Here is a 24327-nt window from a genome sequence, read left to right on the forward strand (position 1 = left end):
TCTATTAATATAAACAGAGACAGACTTCGATGAAAAGACAAGCCATGAAATTAAAGCAAAGTAATTTATAAAGACAAGATACAAATACAATGCATTATGCATTTATTGATGGAAAACTGATGGCATAATCTAACAGTTAATTATCATTTACAATTATTAACTATAAGAAATAACAACAAAAGTTATTTTTAAATCAATGCTTTCATTCTGTTATATTCCTTCATATTATTTTCTTGGAATGAATCTAACCATTTTCTACCTGCAAGTATTATAAAGTTATGTGAATAGTACTAACATAGTTTATAAGATATATGACAAAAAACTTTATAAATTATTTTTAATTTTGGTTTTCACAATAAAATTCATGCAAAAAATTGTAGACACTAATTTTTGTACAAAGTTTAATATAAAACTTAAAACATTAATAACAAATGACGTATTCGTTAACATATATTAACAAATACATCTGAGTTAAATATTCCATATTATAATATTACTTAAATGTATAAGTTAAATATATGTTCAGGCTATCTTTGATTTTTACGCTTTAATAAGACATCCATTACAGATAATTGATTATCGTATTCAATATTAAAATTATTCAATATTTAATTTTTCTTTCCTTTCTTTTATTTCGAAAATTTGATCAATATTTGGATTTTTTCAACATTTTAATTTAGAATTGTTCAGTTTTCTGAATTTGAAAAATTCAAAAGAGCAATATAATGCCAGCTTCAGAATATTCTAATGCTATTACAAGATTAAATTGGAATGTTGTAATGGAACTGTTATACACTAAACGATTCATTAGAAAATTGTAGGCGTTCCTTTTCCCATTGTACTTTGGTGAATTTTGTTATTTTATTTTGTTTTATCTTTAACAAAGTGAACTGTACTTTGCACACGTGCAGCGCGTGTCACGCTAGACTCATAGCAATGGACTTTATACATCGATTGACATTATAACTTGTTTCTCAGATATTTGTCACGTATGTACAGTACCTCACCAATTGAAATATTGACATTTTCAATTGTTTTAAAATGATATAAATTAAATTCGTATTGTTACATTCGATAATCTGTAAGTTCATGTAAGCCTAATATGGTAGAACTAAAACTCCAATATACCTGTATCTAGATTATTAGAAATGATTAAATATTTTGGGCGTAATCGAGACAGTAAATGCGTAAAAGGCTAATTCTTTGACCGATTGAGCTATTTAAATAAATACTAGGTTGGCAGAGGTTCAAGTCACGATGTTAGTTTCAATGGAATATACACTACACAGAAAATTAGATAAGAAAACTGACAGATTCCTCTTCCACAGTACATCATATTGTCTCTAAAGAACTCATCTCATTTGATTTGCCTACTAATTATTATCGATTACTAATACCGGTAAATGTTTTATTAAAAATAGAGTTTAAAATAATTTATAATTTTTGGTATTGTAGAAAACTTACCTTTATCACATAAAAGCCAAGAATCTAAACAACGACCACCCACGTTGATCGCCGTGCGATCAATGAAGCTACTTTTTGAAATATCCGCTAGGCGGAGTGTCACCACTAAGAACATTGGCCTGATTGCGTCACGAATTTAATTCTAACTAAACACCTATTGCGTCACAATGCATGGCGCCCTTTTTAAATGTCAGCTAAGTCAACTCCCATTTTCCAGTTAATTATAAAAATAAATAAATTTATTCAAATTCTCCTAAGAAACTCTGCGTAATTATTCTTAAAATCGATAGTAAAATTTTACAAAAGCAGAAGAAAATTTAAAAAAAATGTATTTGATACAGCTACTTACATGCGGTGGTAGATAGTTTTTTACTTTCATCTCCATTTCTTGGCTAGGTCTCACCTTTAAAAGAAATTATATTAAATTTAATATTAAAAAACAACAAAACTAAATATCGAATGAGTCATGGGAATTTTCCATTGCGTCGTAAATGCGGTTGACATTTAATTCTATGGAAGAAAAATGTTACTTTATTCAAATTTCGTGATGTTGTTTCCCAACAGGAACAAAATATTTTTATTATATTAAAATACAGAAAGACCTATTTAGAATATAAACGACAAAACAAAACGTTATTTAAATGAATAACTTATTAGATTACTGCCTATTGAGGTCGATGGAGAACGACCGTTCAATAAAACTGTTCTGTTTGAATCAATAATCTAATAAAATTAATTTCAAATATCCTATGTTATTATAAATTAACCAATTAATGAAATTATAAATATTTTATTACAGTTAGAATCTGTCTCAGTCTCTCTTACCTGAAGTAAGCTGAATGAACGTGGTTTTAAGAACGATGACACAACTAAGTGGATCAATATTACTTTATAACATCAATCAAAAATCGCGAATAAATCTAATGGCTTTAAAACTGTGGTTCATATCGAATCAATTCTATATTCGTTCTCTTTTGACCTTTTATCATTGACGGTTCATTATATATTATCTAATTTTACTAAATTCAGTCAATTTAATTCTTACCTGCGTAAAATTCCGTCCCACGTTTCTCAAGAAAACATATTTCTTAGGCACCACATCGTATCCGAGCTGTCGATATATTTCTTTTCTGAGATCTGTTAGGGTATTGTGAGGAACAACCCTGTTGAAAAAAGAATTAATTTTATCTATCATATTTGAAGATTTATAATTCTTTAACGTGTTTAGTTAGTTTCTTACGCAGTTTCAACTTCCATAATCAGGTGAGATTGCAAAGTGCAGCAAAGTGCTCTCTGTCGTCTAAGAGACGGTTTGTTTTGGACGTAAACAAATCATGTGATTTTGTAGTCCAATATGCTTTCCACGCATAAATTAAATTGATATTCTCTTTTTTAAAAACCGTCGTTTTAAAATATGTTTTTGTAATTAAATGTACGAAAGGACATTTATTAATTTATTAAATAATTTGACGAGGAATTTTTTGAATAGAAACTTCAAAAATTGGTTCGTTAATGAAATGGCGCGCTATTCAATTCGATTTTACCCGGAAATCTAACTGTTCGTGCGTGGAATGTCCGCAATCGGGTCACGTGATAAAGTTTCCGGTAAGTTACTTCCAATTGATCAAAACTATCTCCGTGATATAGACTTTCCGTTAAATTAATTGCTTTTATTTTTCTTGTAACTAAAGAAAACAGGAAGTAAAATCTAAAGCTCTCTCTATTTAACATTAGAAAAATACAATTTAATAAAATCGTTGTAATAAATGTAGACGTAATACAAAATTAATCAGAATTATTTTTTTAAACTATTAATTTGGCCGAATCACTCATTATTTATAAGTTAAACGTTATTGTATTAGCATTCAAATCACGTGCATTTTCATCATTTAAAATCCTTTCGAACGGTTGATTTGCTTTTAAGGTCATAAACGTTCCTTCATAGGGCGTTGCCTTTCACAGGATATTATTTACAAGCGAATAGGTTCCATCGATCGTCTCATAATCTCTCAGTTTCTGTCAAAACATTAATTATAAATATAAAATAGACGTGAAATTAAAATATATAATCCTCGACGTTATTCGTAAATCATGTTTTGTGATCTCACTGCATGTAGATATGATAGAAGTAACCTAGTTTAATTCAGTATAATATAAATAAACTTCAATGAAATATTGTCATGTTAATGCATGCTTTATAGCCATTTCCAAGCACGACATAGTCACACTATCATGACGTTAACCCAATCAACCGAAGAAATGACAATTTGGAACATTGGATAACAATAGTAATTCTGTTTGTTAACATAATTATGCCAGGTCGAGCTTATGTAATGTATTATGTATTAAGCTATTTTAACAAATAATGACAGGATATTTTTCTCTGTAAACATGTTCCATGTATCCGCGGTCATTGAATACTCCATTAATTAACGAACTTAGAATGCACCCACTAAGATAACTTCCTACTGTGCACTTACATTAATAGTAAAGCGTAAAAAACAAAGCGTTTTACATGACGTACCAGACTGATTTATTTTGTGCAGACGACGTGTCAGACTGATATAAATAATTAAAAGCCACAGTTTCAAACATGGACCCAGCTCTAAGGGATCGGAACTTGTTCTGTTCCCAATAATATTTTAAGTGGTACCGGCCCCCGAACATAAAAATAATTTTTATTTTGGAGCCTGGCACCACTTAAAATATTAGGGAGCTGAACGGGTTTAGATTCCTAAGGAGTCGAGAAGCTAAGGAGTCGAACTTTCTATAAAATTTTATAATTCTACTACACCTTTGGTATTATAAAAACAGAAAATTTTTTGATACAAAAGGTGGACAGGCTTATTAAATTTTGTAGGACAAATACAATGGAACAGACTACCACCGTACTTTCATAATTTAATCATTCATCATATAAAATAAAATTTTTGTAAAACAAAATTTTAGATCATTTTATTAAACAAAAGTAAAAGTTTTTAGAAAAATAGTTTCTCTCTAAATTTCATTACTGCACTCTGCTCAAGAATAGACTAATTCTTCTATTTTTATTAATTTATTATAAATATCAAATAGTTATATCAAACAGTTATATATTTATCAAATAGTTATATTATAAATATAACTATTTGATAAATATATAATTTCTTTTTTGTTTATTATCATATGATAAAATTATATTTATAATTTTAAATTCATATTTAATTTTTAATAGTTTATATATATATATATATTTTTCAAATTTTAGAGAATTTTTAAGTGAAATTATTTTGTTAATATTACATCATAGATGAAAAGTATGCTATTGTTTGGAATATAATTGTATATATATTTCATATTCTATACATTTTGAATATCAAATTATCTTATATATAAATCTTACAGAAAGATAGAATAAAAGATAAACAAAAAAACATTTTCTCTCTTTCATTCTGTTTATTTATTATTCTCACAGATTGAAATTGCAAATTAATAATGTATGCAAAGTTCTAAACAGACATGAAAAAGGAAGACACACGATTATATATTAAAAAAAAAAAAAAAAGTAAAAATAAACAAAAGTATCGTATTTTATATTTATAACAACAAAATTCGAATTTATTAATTTATATTTACAGTTTAACGAGACGGTTATATCAGTTAATTTAAACTATTCTCTAGATGCTAAAACGATTTTAAAAAGGAAAATACTTACACTTTCCGTTATTATTTTAAAAATACGCTTTCTTTTAAAGATACTCTTACTTAAACTCTGTTAATTTAATATTGAAAATAAAGTGGCGACGAGGAGAATATGTTCGGTCGACGAACTCCAAAGAGAAGCTAAACGAGCGACTGTCCGACTAACCATCACTCATCTGCTACAGAATCGATGTAAAGGAGCGACGAACCAAGTTAGAGGAGTAACTCACCTGACAAATCCAGAAGAGACGGAATACTCGGTAACCTCTCTCTTCGCCAGTTTTCTCTTTTCAATCCACCTTTCTCTGGGAACTATGTAGATGTGCAGCTCGCAAAGCTGAAAAGATGAGATAATGATTACCAAGTGCGTCCACCCTTATAATGTTGCTTCTCCGCACGATTAAACTGTTAGAAGGAGAAGCCAACCGTGCCGTAACTTAATTATTATTGCCGTGTATAAGTGCTAATTTATTAATAATAATTATTAATGAACGTTAGTAAAATGCTTTAAAACTAAAGCTTCGTTAAATATTTACTTACATACCAATTTCGCTTGGAAAAAAAAGTAAAATTTATGTCATGAAACGTCTTACATTCAAGGAAAAGTTTAAGCTTGTTTTGCTAAAGGCTACAGTTTCGTTTACATTATTAAGAACATATAATTGAATTTTACACCAGACTTACTTTCGAAATATTCTTCTCAATATGGATTATATAGAACATGTAAACATGAATCGAAGATGACATCGATCCAAATCGATTTTCGGTTTCTATTTCCTGTTCACACGCAATGAAAAATTGGGACACGTTTTTATAGTATTAAATTCGAATGTTCTACAAGCCTAGAATGCTTTTGTTTTCAACGTTGTTTAGTATCATTGATATTTCGCATAGTATAAAAATTATTAATTGTTACAAGTTACATGAACTGATATACCCATGTACAGTAAAGTACATTTGATAATATGTAAAAATATATAAAATATATTCATTAACATTGTTTGGAGAAGCAATGTGTAGCAATTACACAGTATACATAAAAGCAATTAAAAGTTTTTGTAAAGATCTATTTTCGGAACTTTAAATTTTCATTGTTTCCTATTTATGTGTATTTTATTTTTTATTTTGATTAAAAACTTCAACATCGAAGTTTTCTTAAGGACTCACGCGAGTGATCTATTTTCGTTGCCATTTCTTCTATATTTAAATTTCTTTTAATAGACATACAAAACAATTCATTGAATGATTTCTGATGATAGAAGTGTCATTTTACTGTTACCAGTAACAGTGTGATAAGTCTCTGTTATCTCTACTATTGTATTTGAAATATTATTTCAACAATTTTCGAGACAAGAAGCTCTTTTAAGATATAGTGCATTGACTATTAAATATAACATAAATAATGATTTAAATAAAACTAGTCATATAAAGCAGCTATTAATCAAATTTTGAATTAATGTAATCAAACTAGAAAAATAAATTATAAATTAAATTTATTTTTCAATATAAAAATTTAAAATATTCAACTATTACTTTCTTTATTTTTGTAGAAGGAAAGAACTTGTTTACTTTTTTATCATACAGTCAACCGCAAAAATTCAATTTTTTATGTCATTAATGACGAATTTTAATTTATTTAAAAAAAAAATTTATTTATAAGTTTAAAGAAATAAATTTAAAACCACAATTTTAGTCATTTTTTCTATATTATTTTTTATGTTAAAATTTGATATCAAGCAATTTGTTTTTTTATTTTTTTTTAAATCAAGTCTTTAATGATTTATCACTTGCCAAGCTATGTTTTCCACATAATGCACAAAAATAATTCGTGTTATTAAAATCAAGAATCACAATAAAAGATAGATTTAAGATAAATTATTTTTTCGCTTTTAATATAAAAAGCGAGAGCATTTAGTTGTTTTTTTATTATATTTTAAAAGATTATAATTTAATTATAATCCTTTAAAATATTCTCGCAATAAAAGACAACTTTTCATAAAATAAAATTAATTTATCTAGACAAAATTTTTATTTATAAAAAAATATATTTAAAGTTCATTAAAATTTATTAATTTATATAAAAGCATGAGAGTAACGAAAAACTAATCTTTATACAATAAAAGTTATTTGATTGATTGATTGATTGATAAAAGCATGAAAAATATATTAAATATTTTCTTAAGTCGTCTTCAAACGAATAATTTAGTTGTGTAGTTGTTTATAATTATAAATTAATATTTTTAGTGTAAATTTATGCAATTTTATACTAAAAACATAATTTTTTTATTTTTATTTTTTAATTTATTGCTCTTCTTGTGTAAGAGCAATTAGATTTTATTATAATAAGATTCAATTGATTGAATAATTTATAATAATATAATATAATATAATAATAAAATTAAATATAAAAGTGAAATAATTATTATAATTCAAACCATGTTACGGTTAATATACGAAATTTAAATCTATATTTCATTGAATCCTTTGAAAACAATCAGTTAGAATTTATATCATATTGTGAAAATTTTTATACTGAAACTAAGAAAACAAGAATTTATTCGTAAAATTTGATAAAAATCATAGAAATTGTAAATTTTTATTTTTAAAAAATTGTTCAAATAATCAATATAACAATTTAAATAATTATATATGAGAATACATTGGAAATACGACGATGTAATTTAAATTAATTTTTAAAACTTTTTAAATTTTTACTTCAACCTTGAGATGGAAAAAAGTCGATATTTAAAAAAAAACATCATGTTTTTCAACTAACACAATAGAACACAAACGAAATGCTAATCGATAAAAAAATTTGTAAATAATGTTTGTTGAAAGGAAAATAAATTTCCAACAATTTTCACTGACTTTTACAAAATATAAGAAATGGAGCGGAATAGAACAGATATATTTTATGCTACTTTACTTTGAATAAAGAATTTAATTAAAATTTTATTCAAAAATGAAATTGAGGCGATAATTAGTATTTTTTTAGTTCATAAAAAGGTAATCAACCTTTCGAAATTTTTCAGCGAGGTTTTTTAAGTTCAAAGAGAAAATAGAACAACATATAGTGACTTTAAAGTAATATTTATCAACAGGGCGAATTTTCTTAATATACAAGTTTTTATTGATATTTAAATTATGTAAAATTGCTTACAGTTGTATTTTACAATATCGCATTTATTTTTTTCCAATTTAATTTGTATTTTTCGGCGTTTTTCATTTGATTAAGTTTTGAATTCAACCATTATATTTAAATTGATCGTATCGAAACGTTTTCAAGAGAAATTATTGAAATAGTTCAATTTATATTTTATATAGGCTACTTGAAATTTATATCAAGAGTTATTGCATCGAAACATTTGTATTTTTAGAATAAAATAAACTAATTCTGTGAAAAATTTCGGATAATTAGTAAAATGATATTTATAGCAGTAACAACTGATACCTCTATACAACTGAGAGAGTTGATCTATTAAGCTATGTATACCTAAAAAACTGATATAACTATATTAATTGTGTTAATATTTCCACTGTACCGTCTTAACACTAGTGTAAATTTAATCATAATAACAAAACAATAGCGATTAAAAACCACGTTAGAAACAAATACATAAAATAATCATATAATAAACTTAAACTTATTAACTTGAATTTTTAATGCAAGTTAAACGAATCTTATGAGTTATTTACTTTTAGAGAAAGCATTTTTGATATATAAACTACATATCTACTGTTAAAAATGAGATGGTATATAAAAAATCAGCATAGAAAGCCTAAATGCGAAATAATAATTACCTGAACGGTTTCTTTCTGGAGTTAGAAGAAAGTATTCTGTCGAGCACTCGATAGATTACTGAAATTACCTATAACTGACCTCATTTATAAATTTTAAAAACTGATCTGATCAGAATCCTTCGATCATAGCCTATATTATTATTATTAAGTAGCAATCTAGTCAAGAATATTAAACAAGAATAATTAGATAAAATATTATCATCTCGACTATTTTCAGTAGGGAATAGTAGAAACGAAGATCGTTACAAAATCATCAAAACTTGACCCATTTATACTAATGCTTTAATTTAGATTAATTTGATAGTATAGACCTAGTTTTAGATATTCTAGTTGTGATTTATTTAGCTTTTTTGAGTAATCAAATAACGAATTCGAGTAAATCAAACACTCTACTTAATTGTTTCAAGAGAGAGAAAGAGAAAAAAAATAGAAATAAGTGATAGTGACGGAGATAAATCTGATTACTTGTTCAATCAGAACCGAAAGAAGAATCGTTCTGAATAAATCCTTCATATTATAACAGAAATTATGCATCCGATTTTGACCTATAAAAATAAATCGCACAAAAATTAAATCGATGAAATATTTGTTCTATTTTCTTGAATATGTGTCAATATTTGAATTTCAACCAAATATTTTTAAACAGTTTATTTTTAAAAGAACAATCAAACTTGAATTTTAATGCATGATAATATGGCAAAATGTATGAAACTTGTACAAGAAACATTAAAACTTTTAAAAAATAATAATTGTCTTTTAAAATGATTTATTTTATTAAAGTAGATAATTAAACTTTTTGCTTATATTTAAAATAATTCATTTTTTAATAATTTATTAACTCCGGAAATAATAGCCTAATAAAAATTCAAATTAAATATTTAATATTTTGTTGCATATAATTTAATGGGTATTTCAAGGTTTTCAACCTTAAAAGATTTGATTATTTGTTCAAAAAATAAAAACAAAAAATATTTCATTTTTAGCAATTAACTTGCATAATCTATATATAAATAATAAATTTATATACTATTTTAAAAATTTTTGGATAAATTCTCTGTTACAACTGAAAAAAGATAAACTATTAGAATTGATTAAAATAAACACCTATAAAATTTATTTTATTTAATTTAAAAAGGAAACAACAATGATAATAAATGTATTTGTCATTTATTAAACAAATTCAAAAAAATTATTGAAAATTCATTCAATTTCCCTAAGTAAAAATGAGCACAGTTCATGCAGTTAGATTTACATCTCTCTACATCAGTAAATGCCTTTCAAAGCCTTTCAAAGAAAATTTTTTTTAATTAGGCTGTAAAAATTAATAAATCAAAACTTGTAATTTAAAAATTAGAAATGTTCAGAAAAAACGTGTGATGTATTAATAAATAAAGGGAAAAGATGTAAATGGCTCATATTCAAATTACATACTGTATCTTTAAGCAATTGTACAATACATAGCTTGATTTAATAAAGAGAGAGAGTGTGTGAGAAAGAAATCAATGTGTTTCTGTTTACTATTATTATTTATAACTCTCTGTGCAGACTTATAAATATAATACACAAATATACATGTGTGACTTCTATATAATAGATTGATCGATCTGTTGAATCAATGTTAAAGCTTACTTAAGATGCTTTTCTTTGTAGAGTCCCGTAAATATCGCTGATACATAACTGTTATGTTACTGATGTTGATAATTTTTACTTTATAATACAATTTGCCTTAAGCCAATAAAATTATGAAATCAAAACAAATATATAACACTTTTCATACTTTAGGAAACAAAATATTAGAAAATTATGCAAAATTACATGAAGACTAGAATCTAACATAATAATTTTAAAATTAATTAATTAATTAAAATTAATAATAACAATGTTCTAAATTGCAAATGTTTAATTATAACAATGTTACATTAAACATTTTTAATAATTATTTTACTTTAACCTAATTTTAATATATTTAATATGCAAGAACTATATATGAAAGTTGTCAAAAAACTGGTTTGTTTTTAATCAAGAAAAAGCCTTTTTAGAATACACAAAATCTCATTTATGTATGGATTTTGTTTTGTTTTCACATAAAATCTATAATTATATTGCAGAATTAAAACTATTTAATTTGTATATGTGTAATTACAAAATTAGCAATTATTTTGGATCAAATTAAAAATTAATTTAAATTAATAAAATTATTTTATGTAGATTAAATGATAAGTGATTAATAAAATTCAAATACTGTATTTTTAAAAATAATTTATTATTGAATCACATATATATTATGGTTCTAGAATAATAAAATAAGATTTAAAATAATTTGAATAAATAAAAATTATAGAAACATTACTTAGTTACTTAGTACAGAAGTTTCTACTTAGACAACAGGAAAAATAAATATGAGCTTTATTATTTTTAAGTTCAACATTGATATTCAAATAAATCCTATTTGTTTCAATATCAATGATACTTTATACTTTTTTAAAAATTCACTTTACTTGAAACACTTGTCCAATTCTTCAATATCCCAAATACATTTTCAAAAAATTTATAATATATCAATATATATAATACCAATGTATTAGTAGTGTATATAATAATAATATGCACATATATTTTCGTTTATTTCTTGTATTTTTATGTCTTTTTTATTAAAAAGTTAATAAAGTCAGTTTAAAGAATAGACTTTTCATTTCTTTTTATTTCTTAACATAATAAATATTTACATTCCATTTACTTTAAAAATCATAAATAAATGAATATTTTTATATATATAAGGATGTCTTTACCCGTGAATATAATTTATTTTTATTATCATATTAAAACAACAACATTGTTTTTATGTTTCTTTTGAATCTCTAGATATTTTCATATAGAAATATTTATATCAAATAAAATCACAACAGGTATCCTATTTACACTCTTACTGAAATATATCATTGTGTATCGTCCCATTGAAACACGATAAGTTTGATTTCTATCCTGTAACATTAAAAAAAAACCAGAAAAAAAGTTTCCTTTTTGCTGTAAATTACTTTCCATTGCATTGTTTATAGTATTACTTTTAAAATTATATTGATATCTCTATATATAATAAAAGAAATGTTTCGTGAGATATATGTAAATATATTCAGTGTATATGTATATTACATAGGCCTGTATACGATCCTGTTGCATAAAACTTACCTATTTTAGCATGATTTTTTCTGTTTCATTGTTTAGTTTGTTTAAGCGAAAATTCAAAAGATAAAAAACTGAAAAATTCATTAGTTTTAGACGTAATCTTTATTCATCTAGACATATGTTTCTATATCTAGAAGTAGGACCTATATTTTATCCTGTCCTAATTATGTCTCATCCATAAAAAAAAAAAAATGTTACTTTGAATTATCAGTATTTTCATCTAAAAAACCAAATGACCGTGAACACATTCAAAACCGACTCTAACTTTTTTTAATTGTTAAATAATTAAATAAATAAATTTATTTAATTATTTAACAATAAAAATTTATTACCCGCCAATCTGTGCATTTTTAAAAAAAATGAAATATTAATTTAAATTGCATTTATCTTATAATTTTGTGTGATTTTTACCATTAAATAAATGGTAAAATGCATATAATTCTGTTCTTTTAGTTAATTTTATTATTTGTATTTATCAACTAGCCTTTAATCCCTTTTTATATATAATACAATATATACTTTCTACAAATACATAGTACATAATTTTATTGAAGAGTTATCACACAATTGAAACCATTAATGCTTTAAATGTCTCCTAAAATGCATTTCGGTGTTAAATGGCCCTAATGAGTTAGGTAATCATATATTATTAGTAATGCAAAAATATTTGCAATGTTACAATGTTTTGCCTTATAAATAATATATGATTACCTAAATGATGAGAGCCATTTGACACCAGGGGTCGCAATTTATTTAAGGCATATAAAACAATAATGGTTTCAATTGTATGATAACCCTTCAATAAAATTATGTACTGAATATATGTAGGAAGTATATTGTACTATTATTTATAATCAAAATGGGATTTTTTTTTCAATATTTAAATTTTGAAAAATTATTTAAACCGAAATTGCTCATAAATGATTGAAGATAAGGCACTTCATTATATAAGCTACAATATTGACAGACGATAAAAATGTTGGCCGTCATCGTCGATATGAATGTTTTTACGACGATTCCAACGAAATCGTTTAATCACGTGTAACAAGAAGAGGAAAAAAAGGATCACGAAATGCACTAATTCTGCAAAAATCAAGCTAATTTTTCATAGTAAAAATAATACTTCAACCTTCACCGACGTAGAACGTAAGATTCCAACTTGGCGGTGTAAGCCGCAACGTCGGACGAGATTCTCACCTGTTCGGAAGGTGGCCTAGGATCCATCTGTTCGTAATTTTTCCCATTCGGATCTGCATTTATCATATTTTAAGAATTAAAAGAGAAAACATCAGACGAGAGAGAGAGAGAAAGCGTCGCCGAGCAACAATATCGCCGTCAACAGATCAATGATCGGTTAGTGCTGCCCTCTTCGTGCACGTGCTTCGTCTATCGTCTGTCCTTTTAAATGCCAGCAGACGATCATTTTGCCAACTTGTTGTCGTCGGGGAAATGAAATTAATCGGATGGGTAAAAAAATTATATATAGAAAATTTGTTTTATTTTAAGATAAGTTTTAAAATATATAAGGCTTATTTATCTAAACTGCAATATGGCACACTTTTCGGAACTTGTTTTCTTTCACTTTCTAGATGAATTAATGGGTCAGTTGCGCCTTATTTTGTGGACAAAAAAAAAGGGCAATTGATGGGGGCCCCCACCAACAATAAGTCTTTGTAAGAAAAACAATACCCCCCGAAGAAAATGTCTGTAGTGGGGCCCCAAATTCAAATTCGTCTGGGTCCTATGAAGTTTAACCTATAAGTAGTAACCTATGGAATTTTTATCATAGGTTACTGGTAAGCTAATTTTGCAAATTACTTTCCACATAAAAGCAATTTATAATAAAGCAAAATGCATATACTATTTAGCATATGCTATACTATTTGACTGTTTTGTTTGTTATAAGTTGTTTTTATGTTGAAAGTATGCCTTTATGTAATCTGTAATAAGGGTATATATATTTAGCATACGTGCACAGCGTACATTCCTCATTATGAGGTCTTTCTGATAAAGAATGTTACCAATGATTAAAAAAAGTTTCCAATACTGAAGTTTTTAATTTTTAAATAACAGATCATAAATATGATATAAACGTTTATTAGCTGTATTGAATCGTTTCGTATAATGAAGTTTTTATAGTTGCTTTAGAAAGTGTTAAATAATGACAATCGATATAATCTACCGGAAATGAATAAATATTAAATGTGTTTTATTGACTTGTAGTTGGGATTTGAAAAGATGTTTTGTTTTTTTCTTCCATTTCCTCTATTTAATCTTTGCTAAATTGATGGTTGGTGAAAATATTACGTTTAACCCTATAATAGAATATAATTTCAGTTTAATTATAATGATTTAATTTGAAGATATTTATAAATTTCATCAACATCTATATTTTTACCTTTGAAAGGCTTTTTTCAACTCGCAACTGTTAGAAACAGCGATTTGCCAGATGTCCAGATTCTAATCGAAGTAATAGTGTAAGAAAGAATATTAAAAACTTTTTTCAAATATAGTTTTTAATGATTTTTAAAGACGAAACTCTATTTTAAACACGGAAAAACTATTATTTTGTAAATATTAATCAATTAAATTTGATGCGATAAATTTGAAATCGTTAAAAATTATCAATGAATATTAAGGTGTAATTACAGTATTAAATTCAAATTTCATATTTTACAATTGAATTAAATTAAAAGTTTACTATTTTATAATATAATATTTATTCAGATATATAAATTTCAGATGAATATTATTTATCTAGATACAAAATTCCATTTATTATATTTAAAAACTTCAACATTATCATTATTTAAAATCTAAAAAAACACTGTTTTTTATAATTTTAATATTAAAACTAAAGTTATGATCGTGTTATGATTATAATTTAGATAAAATTTGAAAATGGAAGATAAGATTAAGAAATAATAATAATAATAAAGACAAATTTAAATGTGTATATATATATATACATTTAAATTTACGTATGTATATACGTATGTATATATACATACGTATAGGCCCTATATTATTATGTACTGTACGTTTTATTTAGAATTCTAAATAAATTATAATTAAGTTTCTATAGGGGTGGAACTCAAACTGTGGCATTATTTTGTAGAAAGTATTAACAGGGTGTGGCACATTTCCCTTTATTCATAACATTTATGATGAATAGAAATCGAAGGATCTGTGACATATTTTTTTTATTTATTAGCTTATCTTATACTTTGTTAAAATTTTAAATTTAATTATAGAAATAATCCTAAACCAAATTGTTACAATCCATTGTTACAATCATCATAATTAGAAAAATACAAGAATGATATTGCATTTATAATTATTAATTGCATATTTATATGAATAATACCTTATGTTCCTAAGTAAATTAATAAAGATTTTGACAAATTAAAATAAATAATACATATTAATTAATAAATACAAGTCATTTAGAAATATTATAGTTGTGATTGTAATTAGAAAAGGTAAAGTAGGACACCAATTAAAGTTCATTCGATTATACATTAGAAAAATAATTTCAATAGTTAATTATTTTATAAATTATATATGAAGAAAAAATTTTCTTAATTAAATATTTTCATTAATTTAATGGAATGCTTAACTAACAAGTTACAATTGAAAATAATTGCAAAATTAACGTTATTGTTTTGAATAATTTTCTTATTTTTAATATTGTTATTGTTATAACTGTAATTATCTAAAAATAATAATTGTTTTAATTATTTTATGCCCTGATTATTTAACAACATTATTAAATAAACTCAAACTTGTTAAATATTTAAACTTAATATTTTAATTTGAATTTTTTGTAAACACTACATCATGATGGTTAATTTTATACTACTTTTAGAATATGAAAAAATATTAAAGGGAGTTTAATCTCCGCAAAAAAGTAACAGTGTTCTGAGACATTGATGTAAATACGTCTCTAGATTTAGCTTGAAATACAATAGTGTTTTATAGATTATATTGCTTTTATTTTTTTTTATGTATTACATTCCCTTTATACTATATTTAACATATGATACACGGATTTTCATAAATCAGTAGCTTCCAGTGTCAGTTTTATACTGGTTATAGTTAAAATAGGTCTATGAATAGTTGAAGTAAGTCACAGTTTGCATATTTTAAGGTATCAACATTTCTCCCAAACACCGTATCTACGGAAAAAATTGTGATTTAGTAGTGTCGAGTTGTTGGTTGGACATCAATTTTATGTTAAATTTTTTATAAAGTTTTCTTTTCTTTTTTCAAGTCTATGTTAAAAATTATGGACGACCTTGTACCATAAGTGTAAAGCGAGAGAGAAATGATGGCAACCATACCAGTCCTCTGGAGTGCAAAAATTTGTATGATTAGCAGAATATAGATCACGTGCCATAGATGAAACTGATTCTGATTGGCTGTGTGATATAAAGTGTACTTCCGTAAAATGTGACGAGTTTCCGTAACACAATCTTTCTAGTATACCTTCCCACATCGACGTATTTACGTCAAGAGGACGTGCCTACATATACGGAAATCAGAACTTTATCAAAGCAAAAAATGAGCTCATCAATATGTAAATCGAGAAAAATTTGCATAATTATTATACGAGAGATATATTTTATCAAAATTTACATTTTAACGATAGAATTCTTAGTATAATGTTATAAACCTTCTCATATTTTCGATAGTTGCTTTTCTTAAAATTATAATTTAATTGGTTCATGCTTCGTTAATAAAATTTTAATCATAGAACTGAGCACAAATATTAATGAATGTTTATTTTCAAAAATAGTCATTTTATCAAACGTATGTAGTTAAAACCGTAAAGATATAATAAAATCGATCTCTATTATTCAGGTCAAAACCTTATTAAGTTTTGAGATACACGATAATATATTCGAGGGGAAAATTTTAAAATTCTTAAATTAAATCTGTTTGAAATCGTGTTTTGACTCGAGGTAAAAAGAAAAAAAAAAGTAATTTACAAAAATGGCGAAAATACTTGGAATTAGAATACTCCATTAATGTATCAATGTCCAGGCATAAACATTTCCGAGTAAAATCATTGGAAGTAAAATAAGACAATGCATTTTGTGAATTACTATGCAAAGCAAATTTTATATAAAATTTTAGTTTAGATTTCTACAGTATTTGCTGAATAATAAATATATTTCTGAGTGTTTATTTCACTAAATTGTAATATTTTATAACAGAATTACGAAATTTTAACCTTGAAAACGTTTATATTCTTTATTCCTATATACACAATCCATTTTTTAAATATAAACGTTTTTTATATGTATTGATTAAATAAAATTAATTAACAACAATCAATATTTAAAATATATAAAATCTAATACAGTCAAACTTCTATTTTCCGTCATTTATCTCTAGTAAATCGAGTTTATTTTAATGTAGCGCTAAATCGAAGCATCATCAAGCAATATCAAATATATATATTATAGTAATGAGAACTGCAAACAAAATTTGAGGTCGGGAGTTTGAATCGCGTGGTTTAATTCTCACAATATCATTTGAAATGAAACTTTGTAACTTATATTTGGTAACTCACAAATACTAAGAGTACTCTTTTTAATATTTAAAAAGAGTTTACGAATATTGATTGGCGTTTTACATGTGTGACAGAACACTATATCGAGATTTGACTGTATTTTTAAATTTCAATTATAGACAGTACAATTTAAGTAAGGAAACTGGGGCTTGTTGCATTAGAAGTAGATTGCAGTTTAAAATCAGCAAGTGTAGATATTAGCTCCACATCGGAATAGTTTATGTAATTAGTATGCTTACTTCTTGTGTGAAAAGTTTTAGCGTGACGGAAGAAATTAGCAATCTAGGACAAAAAAAAATCTTCCTTGGATGCTTCGTGTCAAATTTGTTGAATATCAAACTTTCTCGTCTTTTAAACAGCCTAAGGAAAATAAGAATTTTAGTATTGCATGGTTTTATACAGGAAAAGCTATAAGAGAATTACATGTATTTGCAAGTATTGATTAAAAAATATATATATTGATAGTAGCGTGACTAAGTCGGGCACATTGCATCCACTTAGAGCACGTTGTATCAGGATGGTTTTGCAATGCATAAAAATATAAGTTTAAAATAGCCAAACCAATGCGTTTATGTTCTATGATTAATTAAAAATTGATGGTGCTTTGGTAATGAAAATTTATTCATATTATCGATATATATTTTAATTTTTAAGAAGCTTACTGTTACCATTCAGAAATAATAATACGTTTGTCATTTGTTTTGTGTTAACTATACTGATTTTTTACTAATGTTTTTTTGGTGTTTTATTTTTTGGCAGGGCGTATTGAGGACTTATAAGATGAAAAATATCCGATTTTTCAACTTAACAACTTGTTTTTTAGAAAACTAAAACATGTAGTTATCCAAAGAAGTAAAAGTAAAATATAATAGAAATAAATAAAACAAATATTTTCTTCAAATAAAATTTCAAATAAAATTTCTTTAGAAATTGATGCAACTAGCACCAGTCTCCCCAGTCCCCCTATAATCATAATCATTTTACATTTACAATGCATTCTACATTATTTAATATTAATATATTGAAATAAAAAAATGGCTATCTATTATGGAAAAAAAAATTTTAAATTTGCAGAAAGAATAAAGAATTGCTCTTATAAATTAAACTGGCAAGAGTAACGTTAAATATAATTCATTGTTTATTTCAGTATTAGTCATTAAATATTTATTTAATTTACTTTATTAATTTGAAGTGATAATTTTATGAAATATATGTAAAACAATGCCTTTAATAAGGTAATAAAGTAAAGGATTCGGTTATTATTTAATTAAAACAGTTCTTAAATTACATAAATTTCTCTTGCTCAGGTTATAACAGATAACTTATTTATTGTATGAAATTAATTAATATATTAATTATTAAAGCTGAAACTTTACAAATAAAAGTAAATATTTCCATATTATTGTAGATTTGAAATTATTGAAATTTTTAAAAATTAATTAATAGCACCAACAAATTTAATAGTTCTTTATACAATTATTTATGATAAAATATTGAAACATTATTTTAAAATTTTATTGTTATATAATTATTTTGAAGATTTAATCAAGATGTGGAATAATTATAGCTTATGTTTATCCAAATACGATGTTATTAAATGATTTCAAGAAAATTGAAAGTCAATTTTTTAACATTATATTTTTAAGAATAAAAAAAGCAACCGAAATTCTAATATTTAAGTGGTAAATACCATAAATGATTATGCTGCATTTATGTTTATAAACACTTGTCATCTATAATATTTATCAGCATAAAATGACAAATTTTTATACGAAATGCGTCATATAAACAAGCAAAGATGCTGAAAATAAACATTAAAAAGGCATTTAAAAAGCGTAACAAGTGCAATGATCCATTTAATCTGCAATTTTGAAAAATGGATCAATTCTTTTGTTTCTAGAAACTAAGACAAAAACAAATTATTTTGTCAATTTTTATGAAAACGAGTCATTTTAAGTAATAAACGATAGCTATTTCTACGTTAAAAATCAATAATTAAACATACCGTATATTGGAAACAGGTTTTTACCATTAAGAATCATAGATTATCTCAGAATATTAAACAAATGAAATAACATCTTAAAACAGAGGTCCCAAAACTACTGAGATTTACGGACCCCCTTCAAAAATTAACTTTTGCAACCTCCAATATATTTATATCTTATATACATACGTTTGTGGGTTGTATATACGAATGAACATTATATTTACGAAAAGAAAATTCAGTTTTATATATGAAACAAAGCAACTTTATTTTTACTTTAATATACTTCGTATAAATAATAACTTTATTTAGTATAAATTTCTTATACATTGAACGATTCATACGCATGTAAGCCTATTAACAGGTGAGTTTTAGTACTTGACTGTTGACGTCATAGTAGCGTTTATTCAAAGAAAATTTGCTTTTGCGATCGAATACAACTGCTGTCTTCGGAACAGATTCGAAAATTGTTACAACTACTTCAAACCATTCTATCGAGTGTGATTCTACAAATGAAGCCACAAATAACTCGATCGGAATAGGAATGTTTAATTATTTCTTGGTGTTAACATATGATGTATTCCGTTAAGGCGAATGAAATATTTTAACAACACCATATAAAATTATAGCCTATATATTTCAAAAAATTACATTTTTTCTAAATACCTTAATATTGTAAAGACTTTTCAGTGTTCATAATAATGTTAAGATATTTTGATTAATTTAATGTAATAAGTTTCTTGTATTATATCAATATATAAATAACGAATATTCGATTTAATAGAACACTCTGAGGGTTTAACAACTAAAAAATATTTAAAACTAAATATTTATTATATCGTGTTTACATCGATAGCCATGTTGTTAAATGAAAACAGGTTAGCGCCTGCTAACGTTATATCATTCAGGTTATAGTGATTATAGTGATGGTTTGAGAATTCGTTGCAATAAATAGATACTGTATATCAATTGTCAAGTGCCAAAATTCGTTTAATGATAGAGATTGTAAGTTTTGTTAGAGAAGCTAGGTTTGTATATATACAAATAATTCAGAAAATTGAGTAATGATCTACTTGAAACTTGTTTTGATTATACCAGTAAAGTTTCAGAGAAATAAACGTATTCCGAACATTTCGCAGATACTTTGTAATTGACTCGAGGATCTCACGGTTTGCAGATCCAAGTTTTGGAAACGCTCTTATGAAAGATTATCAAATAAACGACCTGATTTATAGAATATAGTATCAAATATTAAGTGTAACAATTTTGACTGTAGAAAGAACTAACCAGTGAGTTAGAGCGAAATGATTGGGCAGAAATGAATCATTGATTGTTTTTCCAAGACTTATGATGTTTAAAGAAATTGACATGGAGTAAAAAGAACAAATCTTTTATTATGCGTCACACATATTAATACATATGTAAAATGATGGCCAAGATGGTAAAAGTGACAGCCTTCTACATCCACCTGCTCTGGTGATCCGGGTGAAGTTCCTGTAAGAATCTTAAGTTTTCAGAGATAGTCTGTTTTCAAAATGTCAGACCATGTCCATTGTCGTTCTTCAGTCTCTTCACAGTCTTGGTCAAAACCAAGAAATGATAAAAATAAAGGGAATTTTATTAGATTTTAAAATTTATTTGTTATATGGCGTAATAAATCCTATATGTCTGTATACTGCATTTGCCGGGAATTATCAGTTGTTCAATATAGGAGGAATTTGGAATTAGGAAATTTTCTTAGTTTGAATTTGCCGATTGAGAAATACTAATGTGAATAATAAATTTCGTAAGATGAAAATTATCGTATAAAAAAAGTTACTAGAAATGTCTGGAAATTGCTTTATTGTGATATAAATTGATTTTTCTAGACTGAAAAAATTTTTTTGCATACTTTAATTTTTTTTTATTTCAAAGCTAAAATTATTATCTCATTAATAAACAATGTAAATGTACTTTTATTCCTTCTTTGAAAAATTACTAGGACATCGCGCGACTTTGTCGTATCGCGATAGATTTGAGGCGTAGCCGGAATTACGTGATCACTTCACTTGTTAGGAACAGAAGAGGCGATCTTTGTACCCGCCGGCAATGGGATACACGATCCTTGCGCTTGCAGATACGTAGAAGAGATCCAAGAACAAAACAATCGATGACAATTGCATTGTTCTCGTGTTTTGTTCGTTGTTCGCGCCTATTTTCCGTTAGGCGCACGCAATGCTGTTTTTATTTTTGATCCCTGAGTCTAAATTCCGTTAAGTGCTCTCAGTCGCATCAGAGCACGGACGTTGTCACTTTAATACATCTCTCGGTATATCGAAAACGAAGTCATGAAATCCTACTTTTCATATTTAAAAATGGACCCTTATTTCATTTTTGGATTCCTCGCCATTATTAATAGAAAATAGCAAAGTTTTACGAAAATCGATCGAACAGGTTTTGAGAACCAAGACTATTCTGTAAGCCACATTGAAGAAGCTTTGCTAACGCTCCGCCTCAAATATTTCACAATTTAAAAATTCTGAGATATTTTTCTAATTTTTAGTTACTACCCAATTAAGTTAAAGAAAAATATCATTTCTTACTTCATAACGAAACTTACATGCTATGAAACTTCAAATTTAGATATGTGAGAAGAAAGAAGAAAGTAAGAAAATGTTAGAGAAAAGGGAAGAAAAAATTATAAGTAAAAGGAGTGCCAAACTTGTTTGATATAGTGAGCCAAGCAGGTCTGGCTTTAAGTCCATTGGGTAATTTAATCTAGTCTTATAAAATATAACAACACATTGAAACGTATACAACTAATACAGCGTTACAGGTTTTGCAGAAAACAATAACGATTTTAATTTTCTCTTGAATTCTTAAAAGGTCGGTAGAGTTTGTTTACACTGTTTATATTTTGAAACCTTCCTTTTACAGTACTGTGCTTGTATTAAATGCGTTAATTGATCATAAAATAGCGTAAAAAAGCTAAAAAGACAAACAAGGTGTAACAGCTTTCAAACACCTATAAATGTGTAAAATTTTATTTAACAGTATCGTGTGATTAAATTACAATATTACATTTCTATACATATATACACATACACATCTCTATTACAACTTGTGTTACAGGCCTATATTCATACTCAAGTATTTAAGTTTTACTTATATAAATCTGTACTTAGGACCAATGAATAAAGGCGTATTACAGTAGTTGTATGTCTAGCAGGCACAAAAATGATAAAATACAAAGGTCAAGTTTGTTACTTTTGCAAATATAAATGTGATGTTAGTTGAATTTTTTTAGAACAAATATGAGGTAGTCGTTAAATACGATATGTTTTGCTTCTTATCGGTTCGGTAATTGATGCGACTTTTAATATTTTGTTATATTTTTTATGATTTTGTATTGATGGTGACACAAAGGAAACCAATCTGAAGACATAAAGTCTACAATAATTTTTATTTATACCACTAAGATTCTATAGATTTTAACTTCGCAAAAAATGTTTCCAATTGGGCTCCGCAAATCCTATGGTCGTACGAATTAGTCAGTGAATTAAATAGTAAAGAATCTTCTTATAATTTAATTTTTCCATGGATAAAGAAATTAAATGCAGAATATAGTATAAAATAATAAAGTATTATGGAATCAACATTATAATTAATGATAATTTTTTAAGGTAAGAATGTAAGAAACATGCAGTCAAAATTTCCTTACAGCAACTTCCCATGCATCATCAATGTGTGTATATAAACGGATCGTTTCCGTAAATATTTAAATTAATAAAGAACCCTTCAGTATTTGTGAATTATTAAATGTGCGATTTTGTGTTGAAAACGACACACTTATCACTAAACTTAATGACTTCCAAACCCTCGAATTTATAAGGTACTTGGGTGTGGATCTCGATAGGCTACTACATATAATTATCATTGAGGTTCTTTCGCATTAGCGCCAATTTTAGAAATGAACAATGTTTGACTATGTTTAATGCAAATTATCTAATAAAGTCGGCTGTAATTAACGAAGAGATAGGTGCGATCTAAATTAATTCGACATAAAATATTCGAACTTAGTTGTGTGGTAACTAAAAATTAGAAAAATATTTTTTTAAATTTTGAAATATTAATTTTTTAGGAAAGGAATAAGAATACATTTACATAGTTTATTAACGAAATAATAATTTTAGCTTTGAAATAAGAAAAATTAAAGTATGTCAAAAAATTTTTTTCAGTGTAGAAAAATCAATTTATATCATAATAAGGCAATTTTTAGACATTTCTAGTAACTTTTTTATACAATGTTTTTCCTCTTTGAAATTTATCATTCACATTGATTTTTCCGATTGAAAAATTCTAAACAGAAAATTCCTTAATTCTGAATTTTTCCTATATCGAATAACTGACAATTCCCGGCAAATGCAGTATACAAACATATAGGATTTATTACGCCATATAACTTATAAATTTGAAAATCTCTAAAAATTCGCTTTGTTACGAACTCCGGCCAGTCGGTTTTTCCTTTATTTCTATCCTTCAAAGGTCAAAACCATGAAAGAATAGAAATAAAGGAAATATCTATTAAAAGGGATTGCCAAACGATAAGGGACTGATTGTCTCTAAACATATATACAATCGATTCCGCTTAATTAGG

At 25.8% G+C, this 24327-nt stretch overlaps 1 protein-coding gene and 1 long non-coding RNA gene across 3 annotated transcripts in view; both read right to left on the reverse strand.

Moving 5' to 3' along the window:
• Positions 1 to 13496, reverse strand: part of LOC136984332 (trichohyalin-like) — a 35167-nt gene extending 21671 nt beyond the window's left edge. The window contains exons 1-4 of one of the 2 annotated variants that reach the window (XM_067281269.1): positions 13327 to 13496; positions 5376 to 5482; positions 2510 to 2627; positions 1814 to 1867 (exon numbers count right to left, since the gene is read on the reverse strand). In XM_067281269.1, the coding sequence (XP_067137370.1) occupies positions 1814 to 1867; positions 2510 to 2627; positions 5376 to 5482; positions 13327 to 13392 (345 nt within the window). In that variant the 5' untranslated portion in view covers positions 13393 to 13496. Of the gene's footprint in view, positions 1 to 1813; positions 1868 to 2509; positions 2628 to 2704; positions 2837 to 5375; positions 5483 to 13326 lie in introns of those variants that run through there. The other variant, XM_067281270.1, reaches the window with a different exon arrangement.
• A 716-nt stretch (positions 13497 to 14212) lies between these two features.
• On the reverse strand, positions 14213 to 15243 carry LOC136984327 (uncharacterized). The gene is made up of 3 exons (XR_010882174.1): positions 15171 to 15243; positions 14528 to 14589; positions 14213 to 14444 (listed from the first exon to the last, which is right to left on the reverse strand). It is a non-coding gene; the product is annotated as an uncharacterized lncRNA (long non-coding RNA).
• Between the last annotated feature and the right edge of the window lie 9084 nt (positions 15244 to 24327).

The sequence above is a fragment of the Centruroides vittatus genome, unplaced genomic scaffold (assembly GCF_030686945.1).
Source record: "Centruroides vittatus isolate TY-2023 unplaced genomic scaffold, ASM3068694v2 contig_913, whole genome shotgun sequence".
Taxonomy (NCBI): domain Eukaryota; kingdom Metazoa; phylum Arthropoda; class Arachnida; order Scorpiones; family Buthidae; genus Centruroides; species Centruroides vittatus.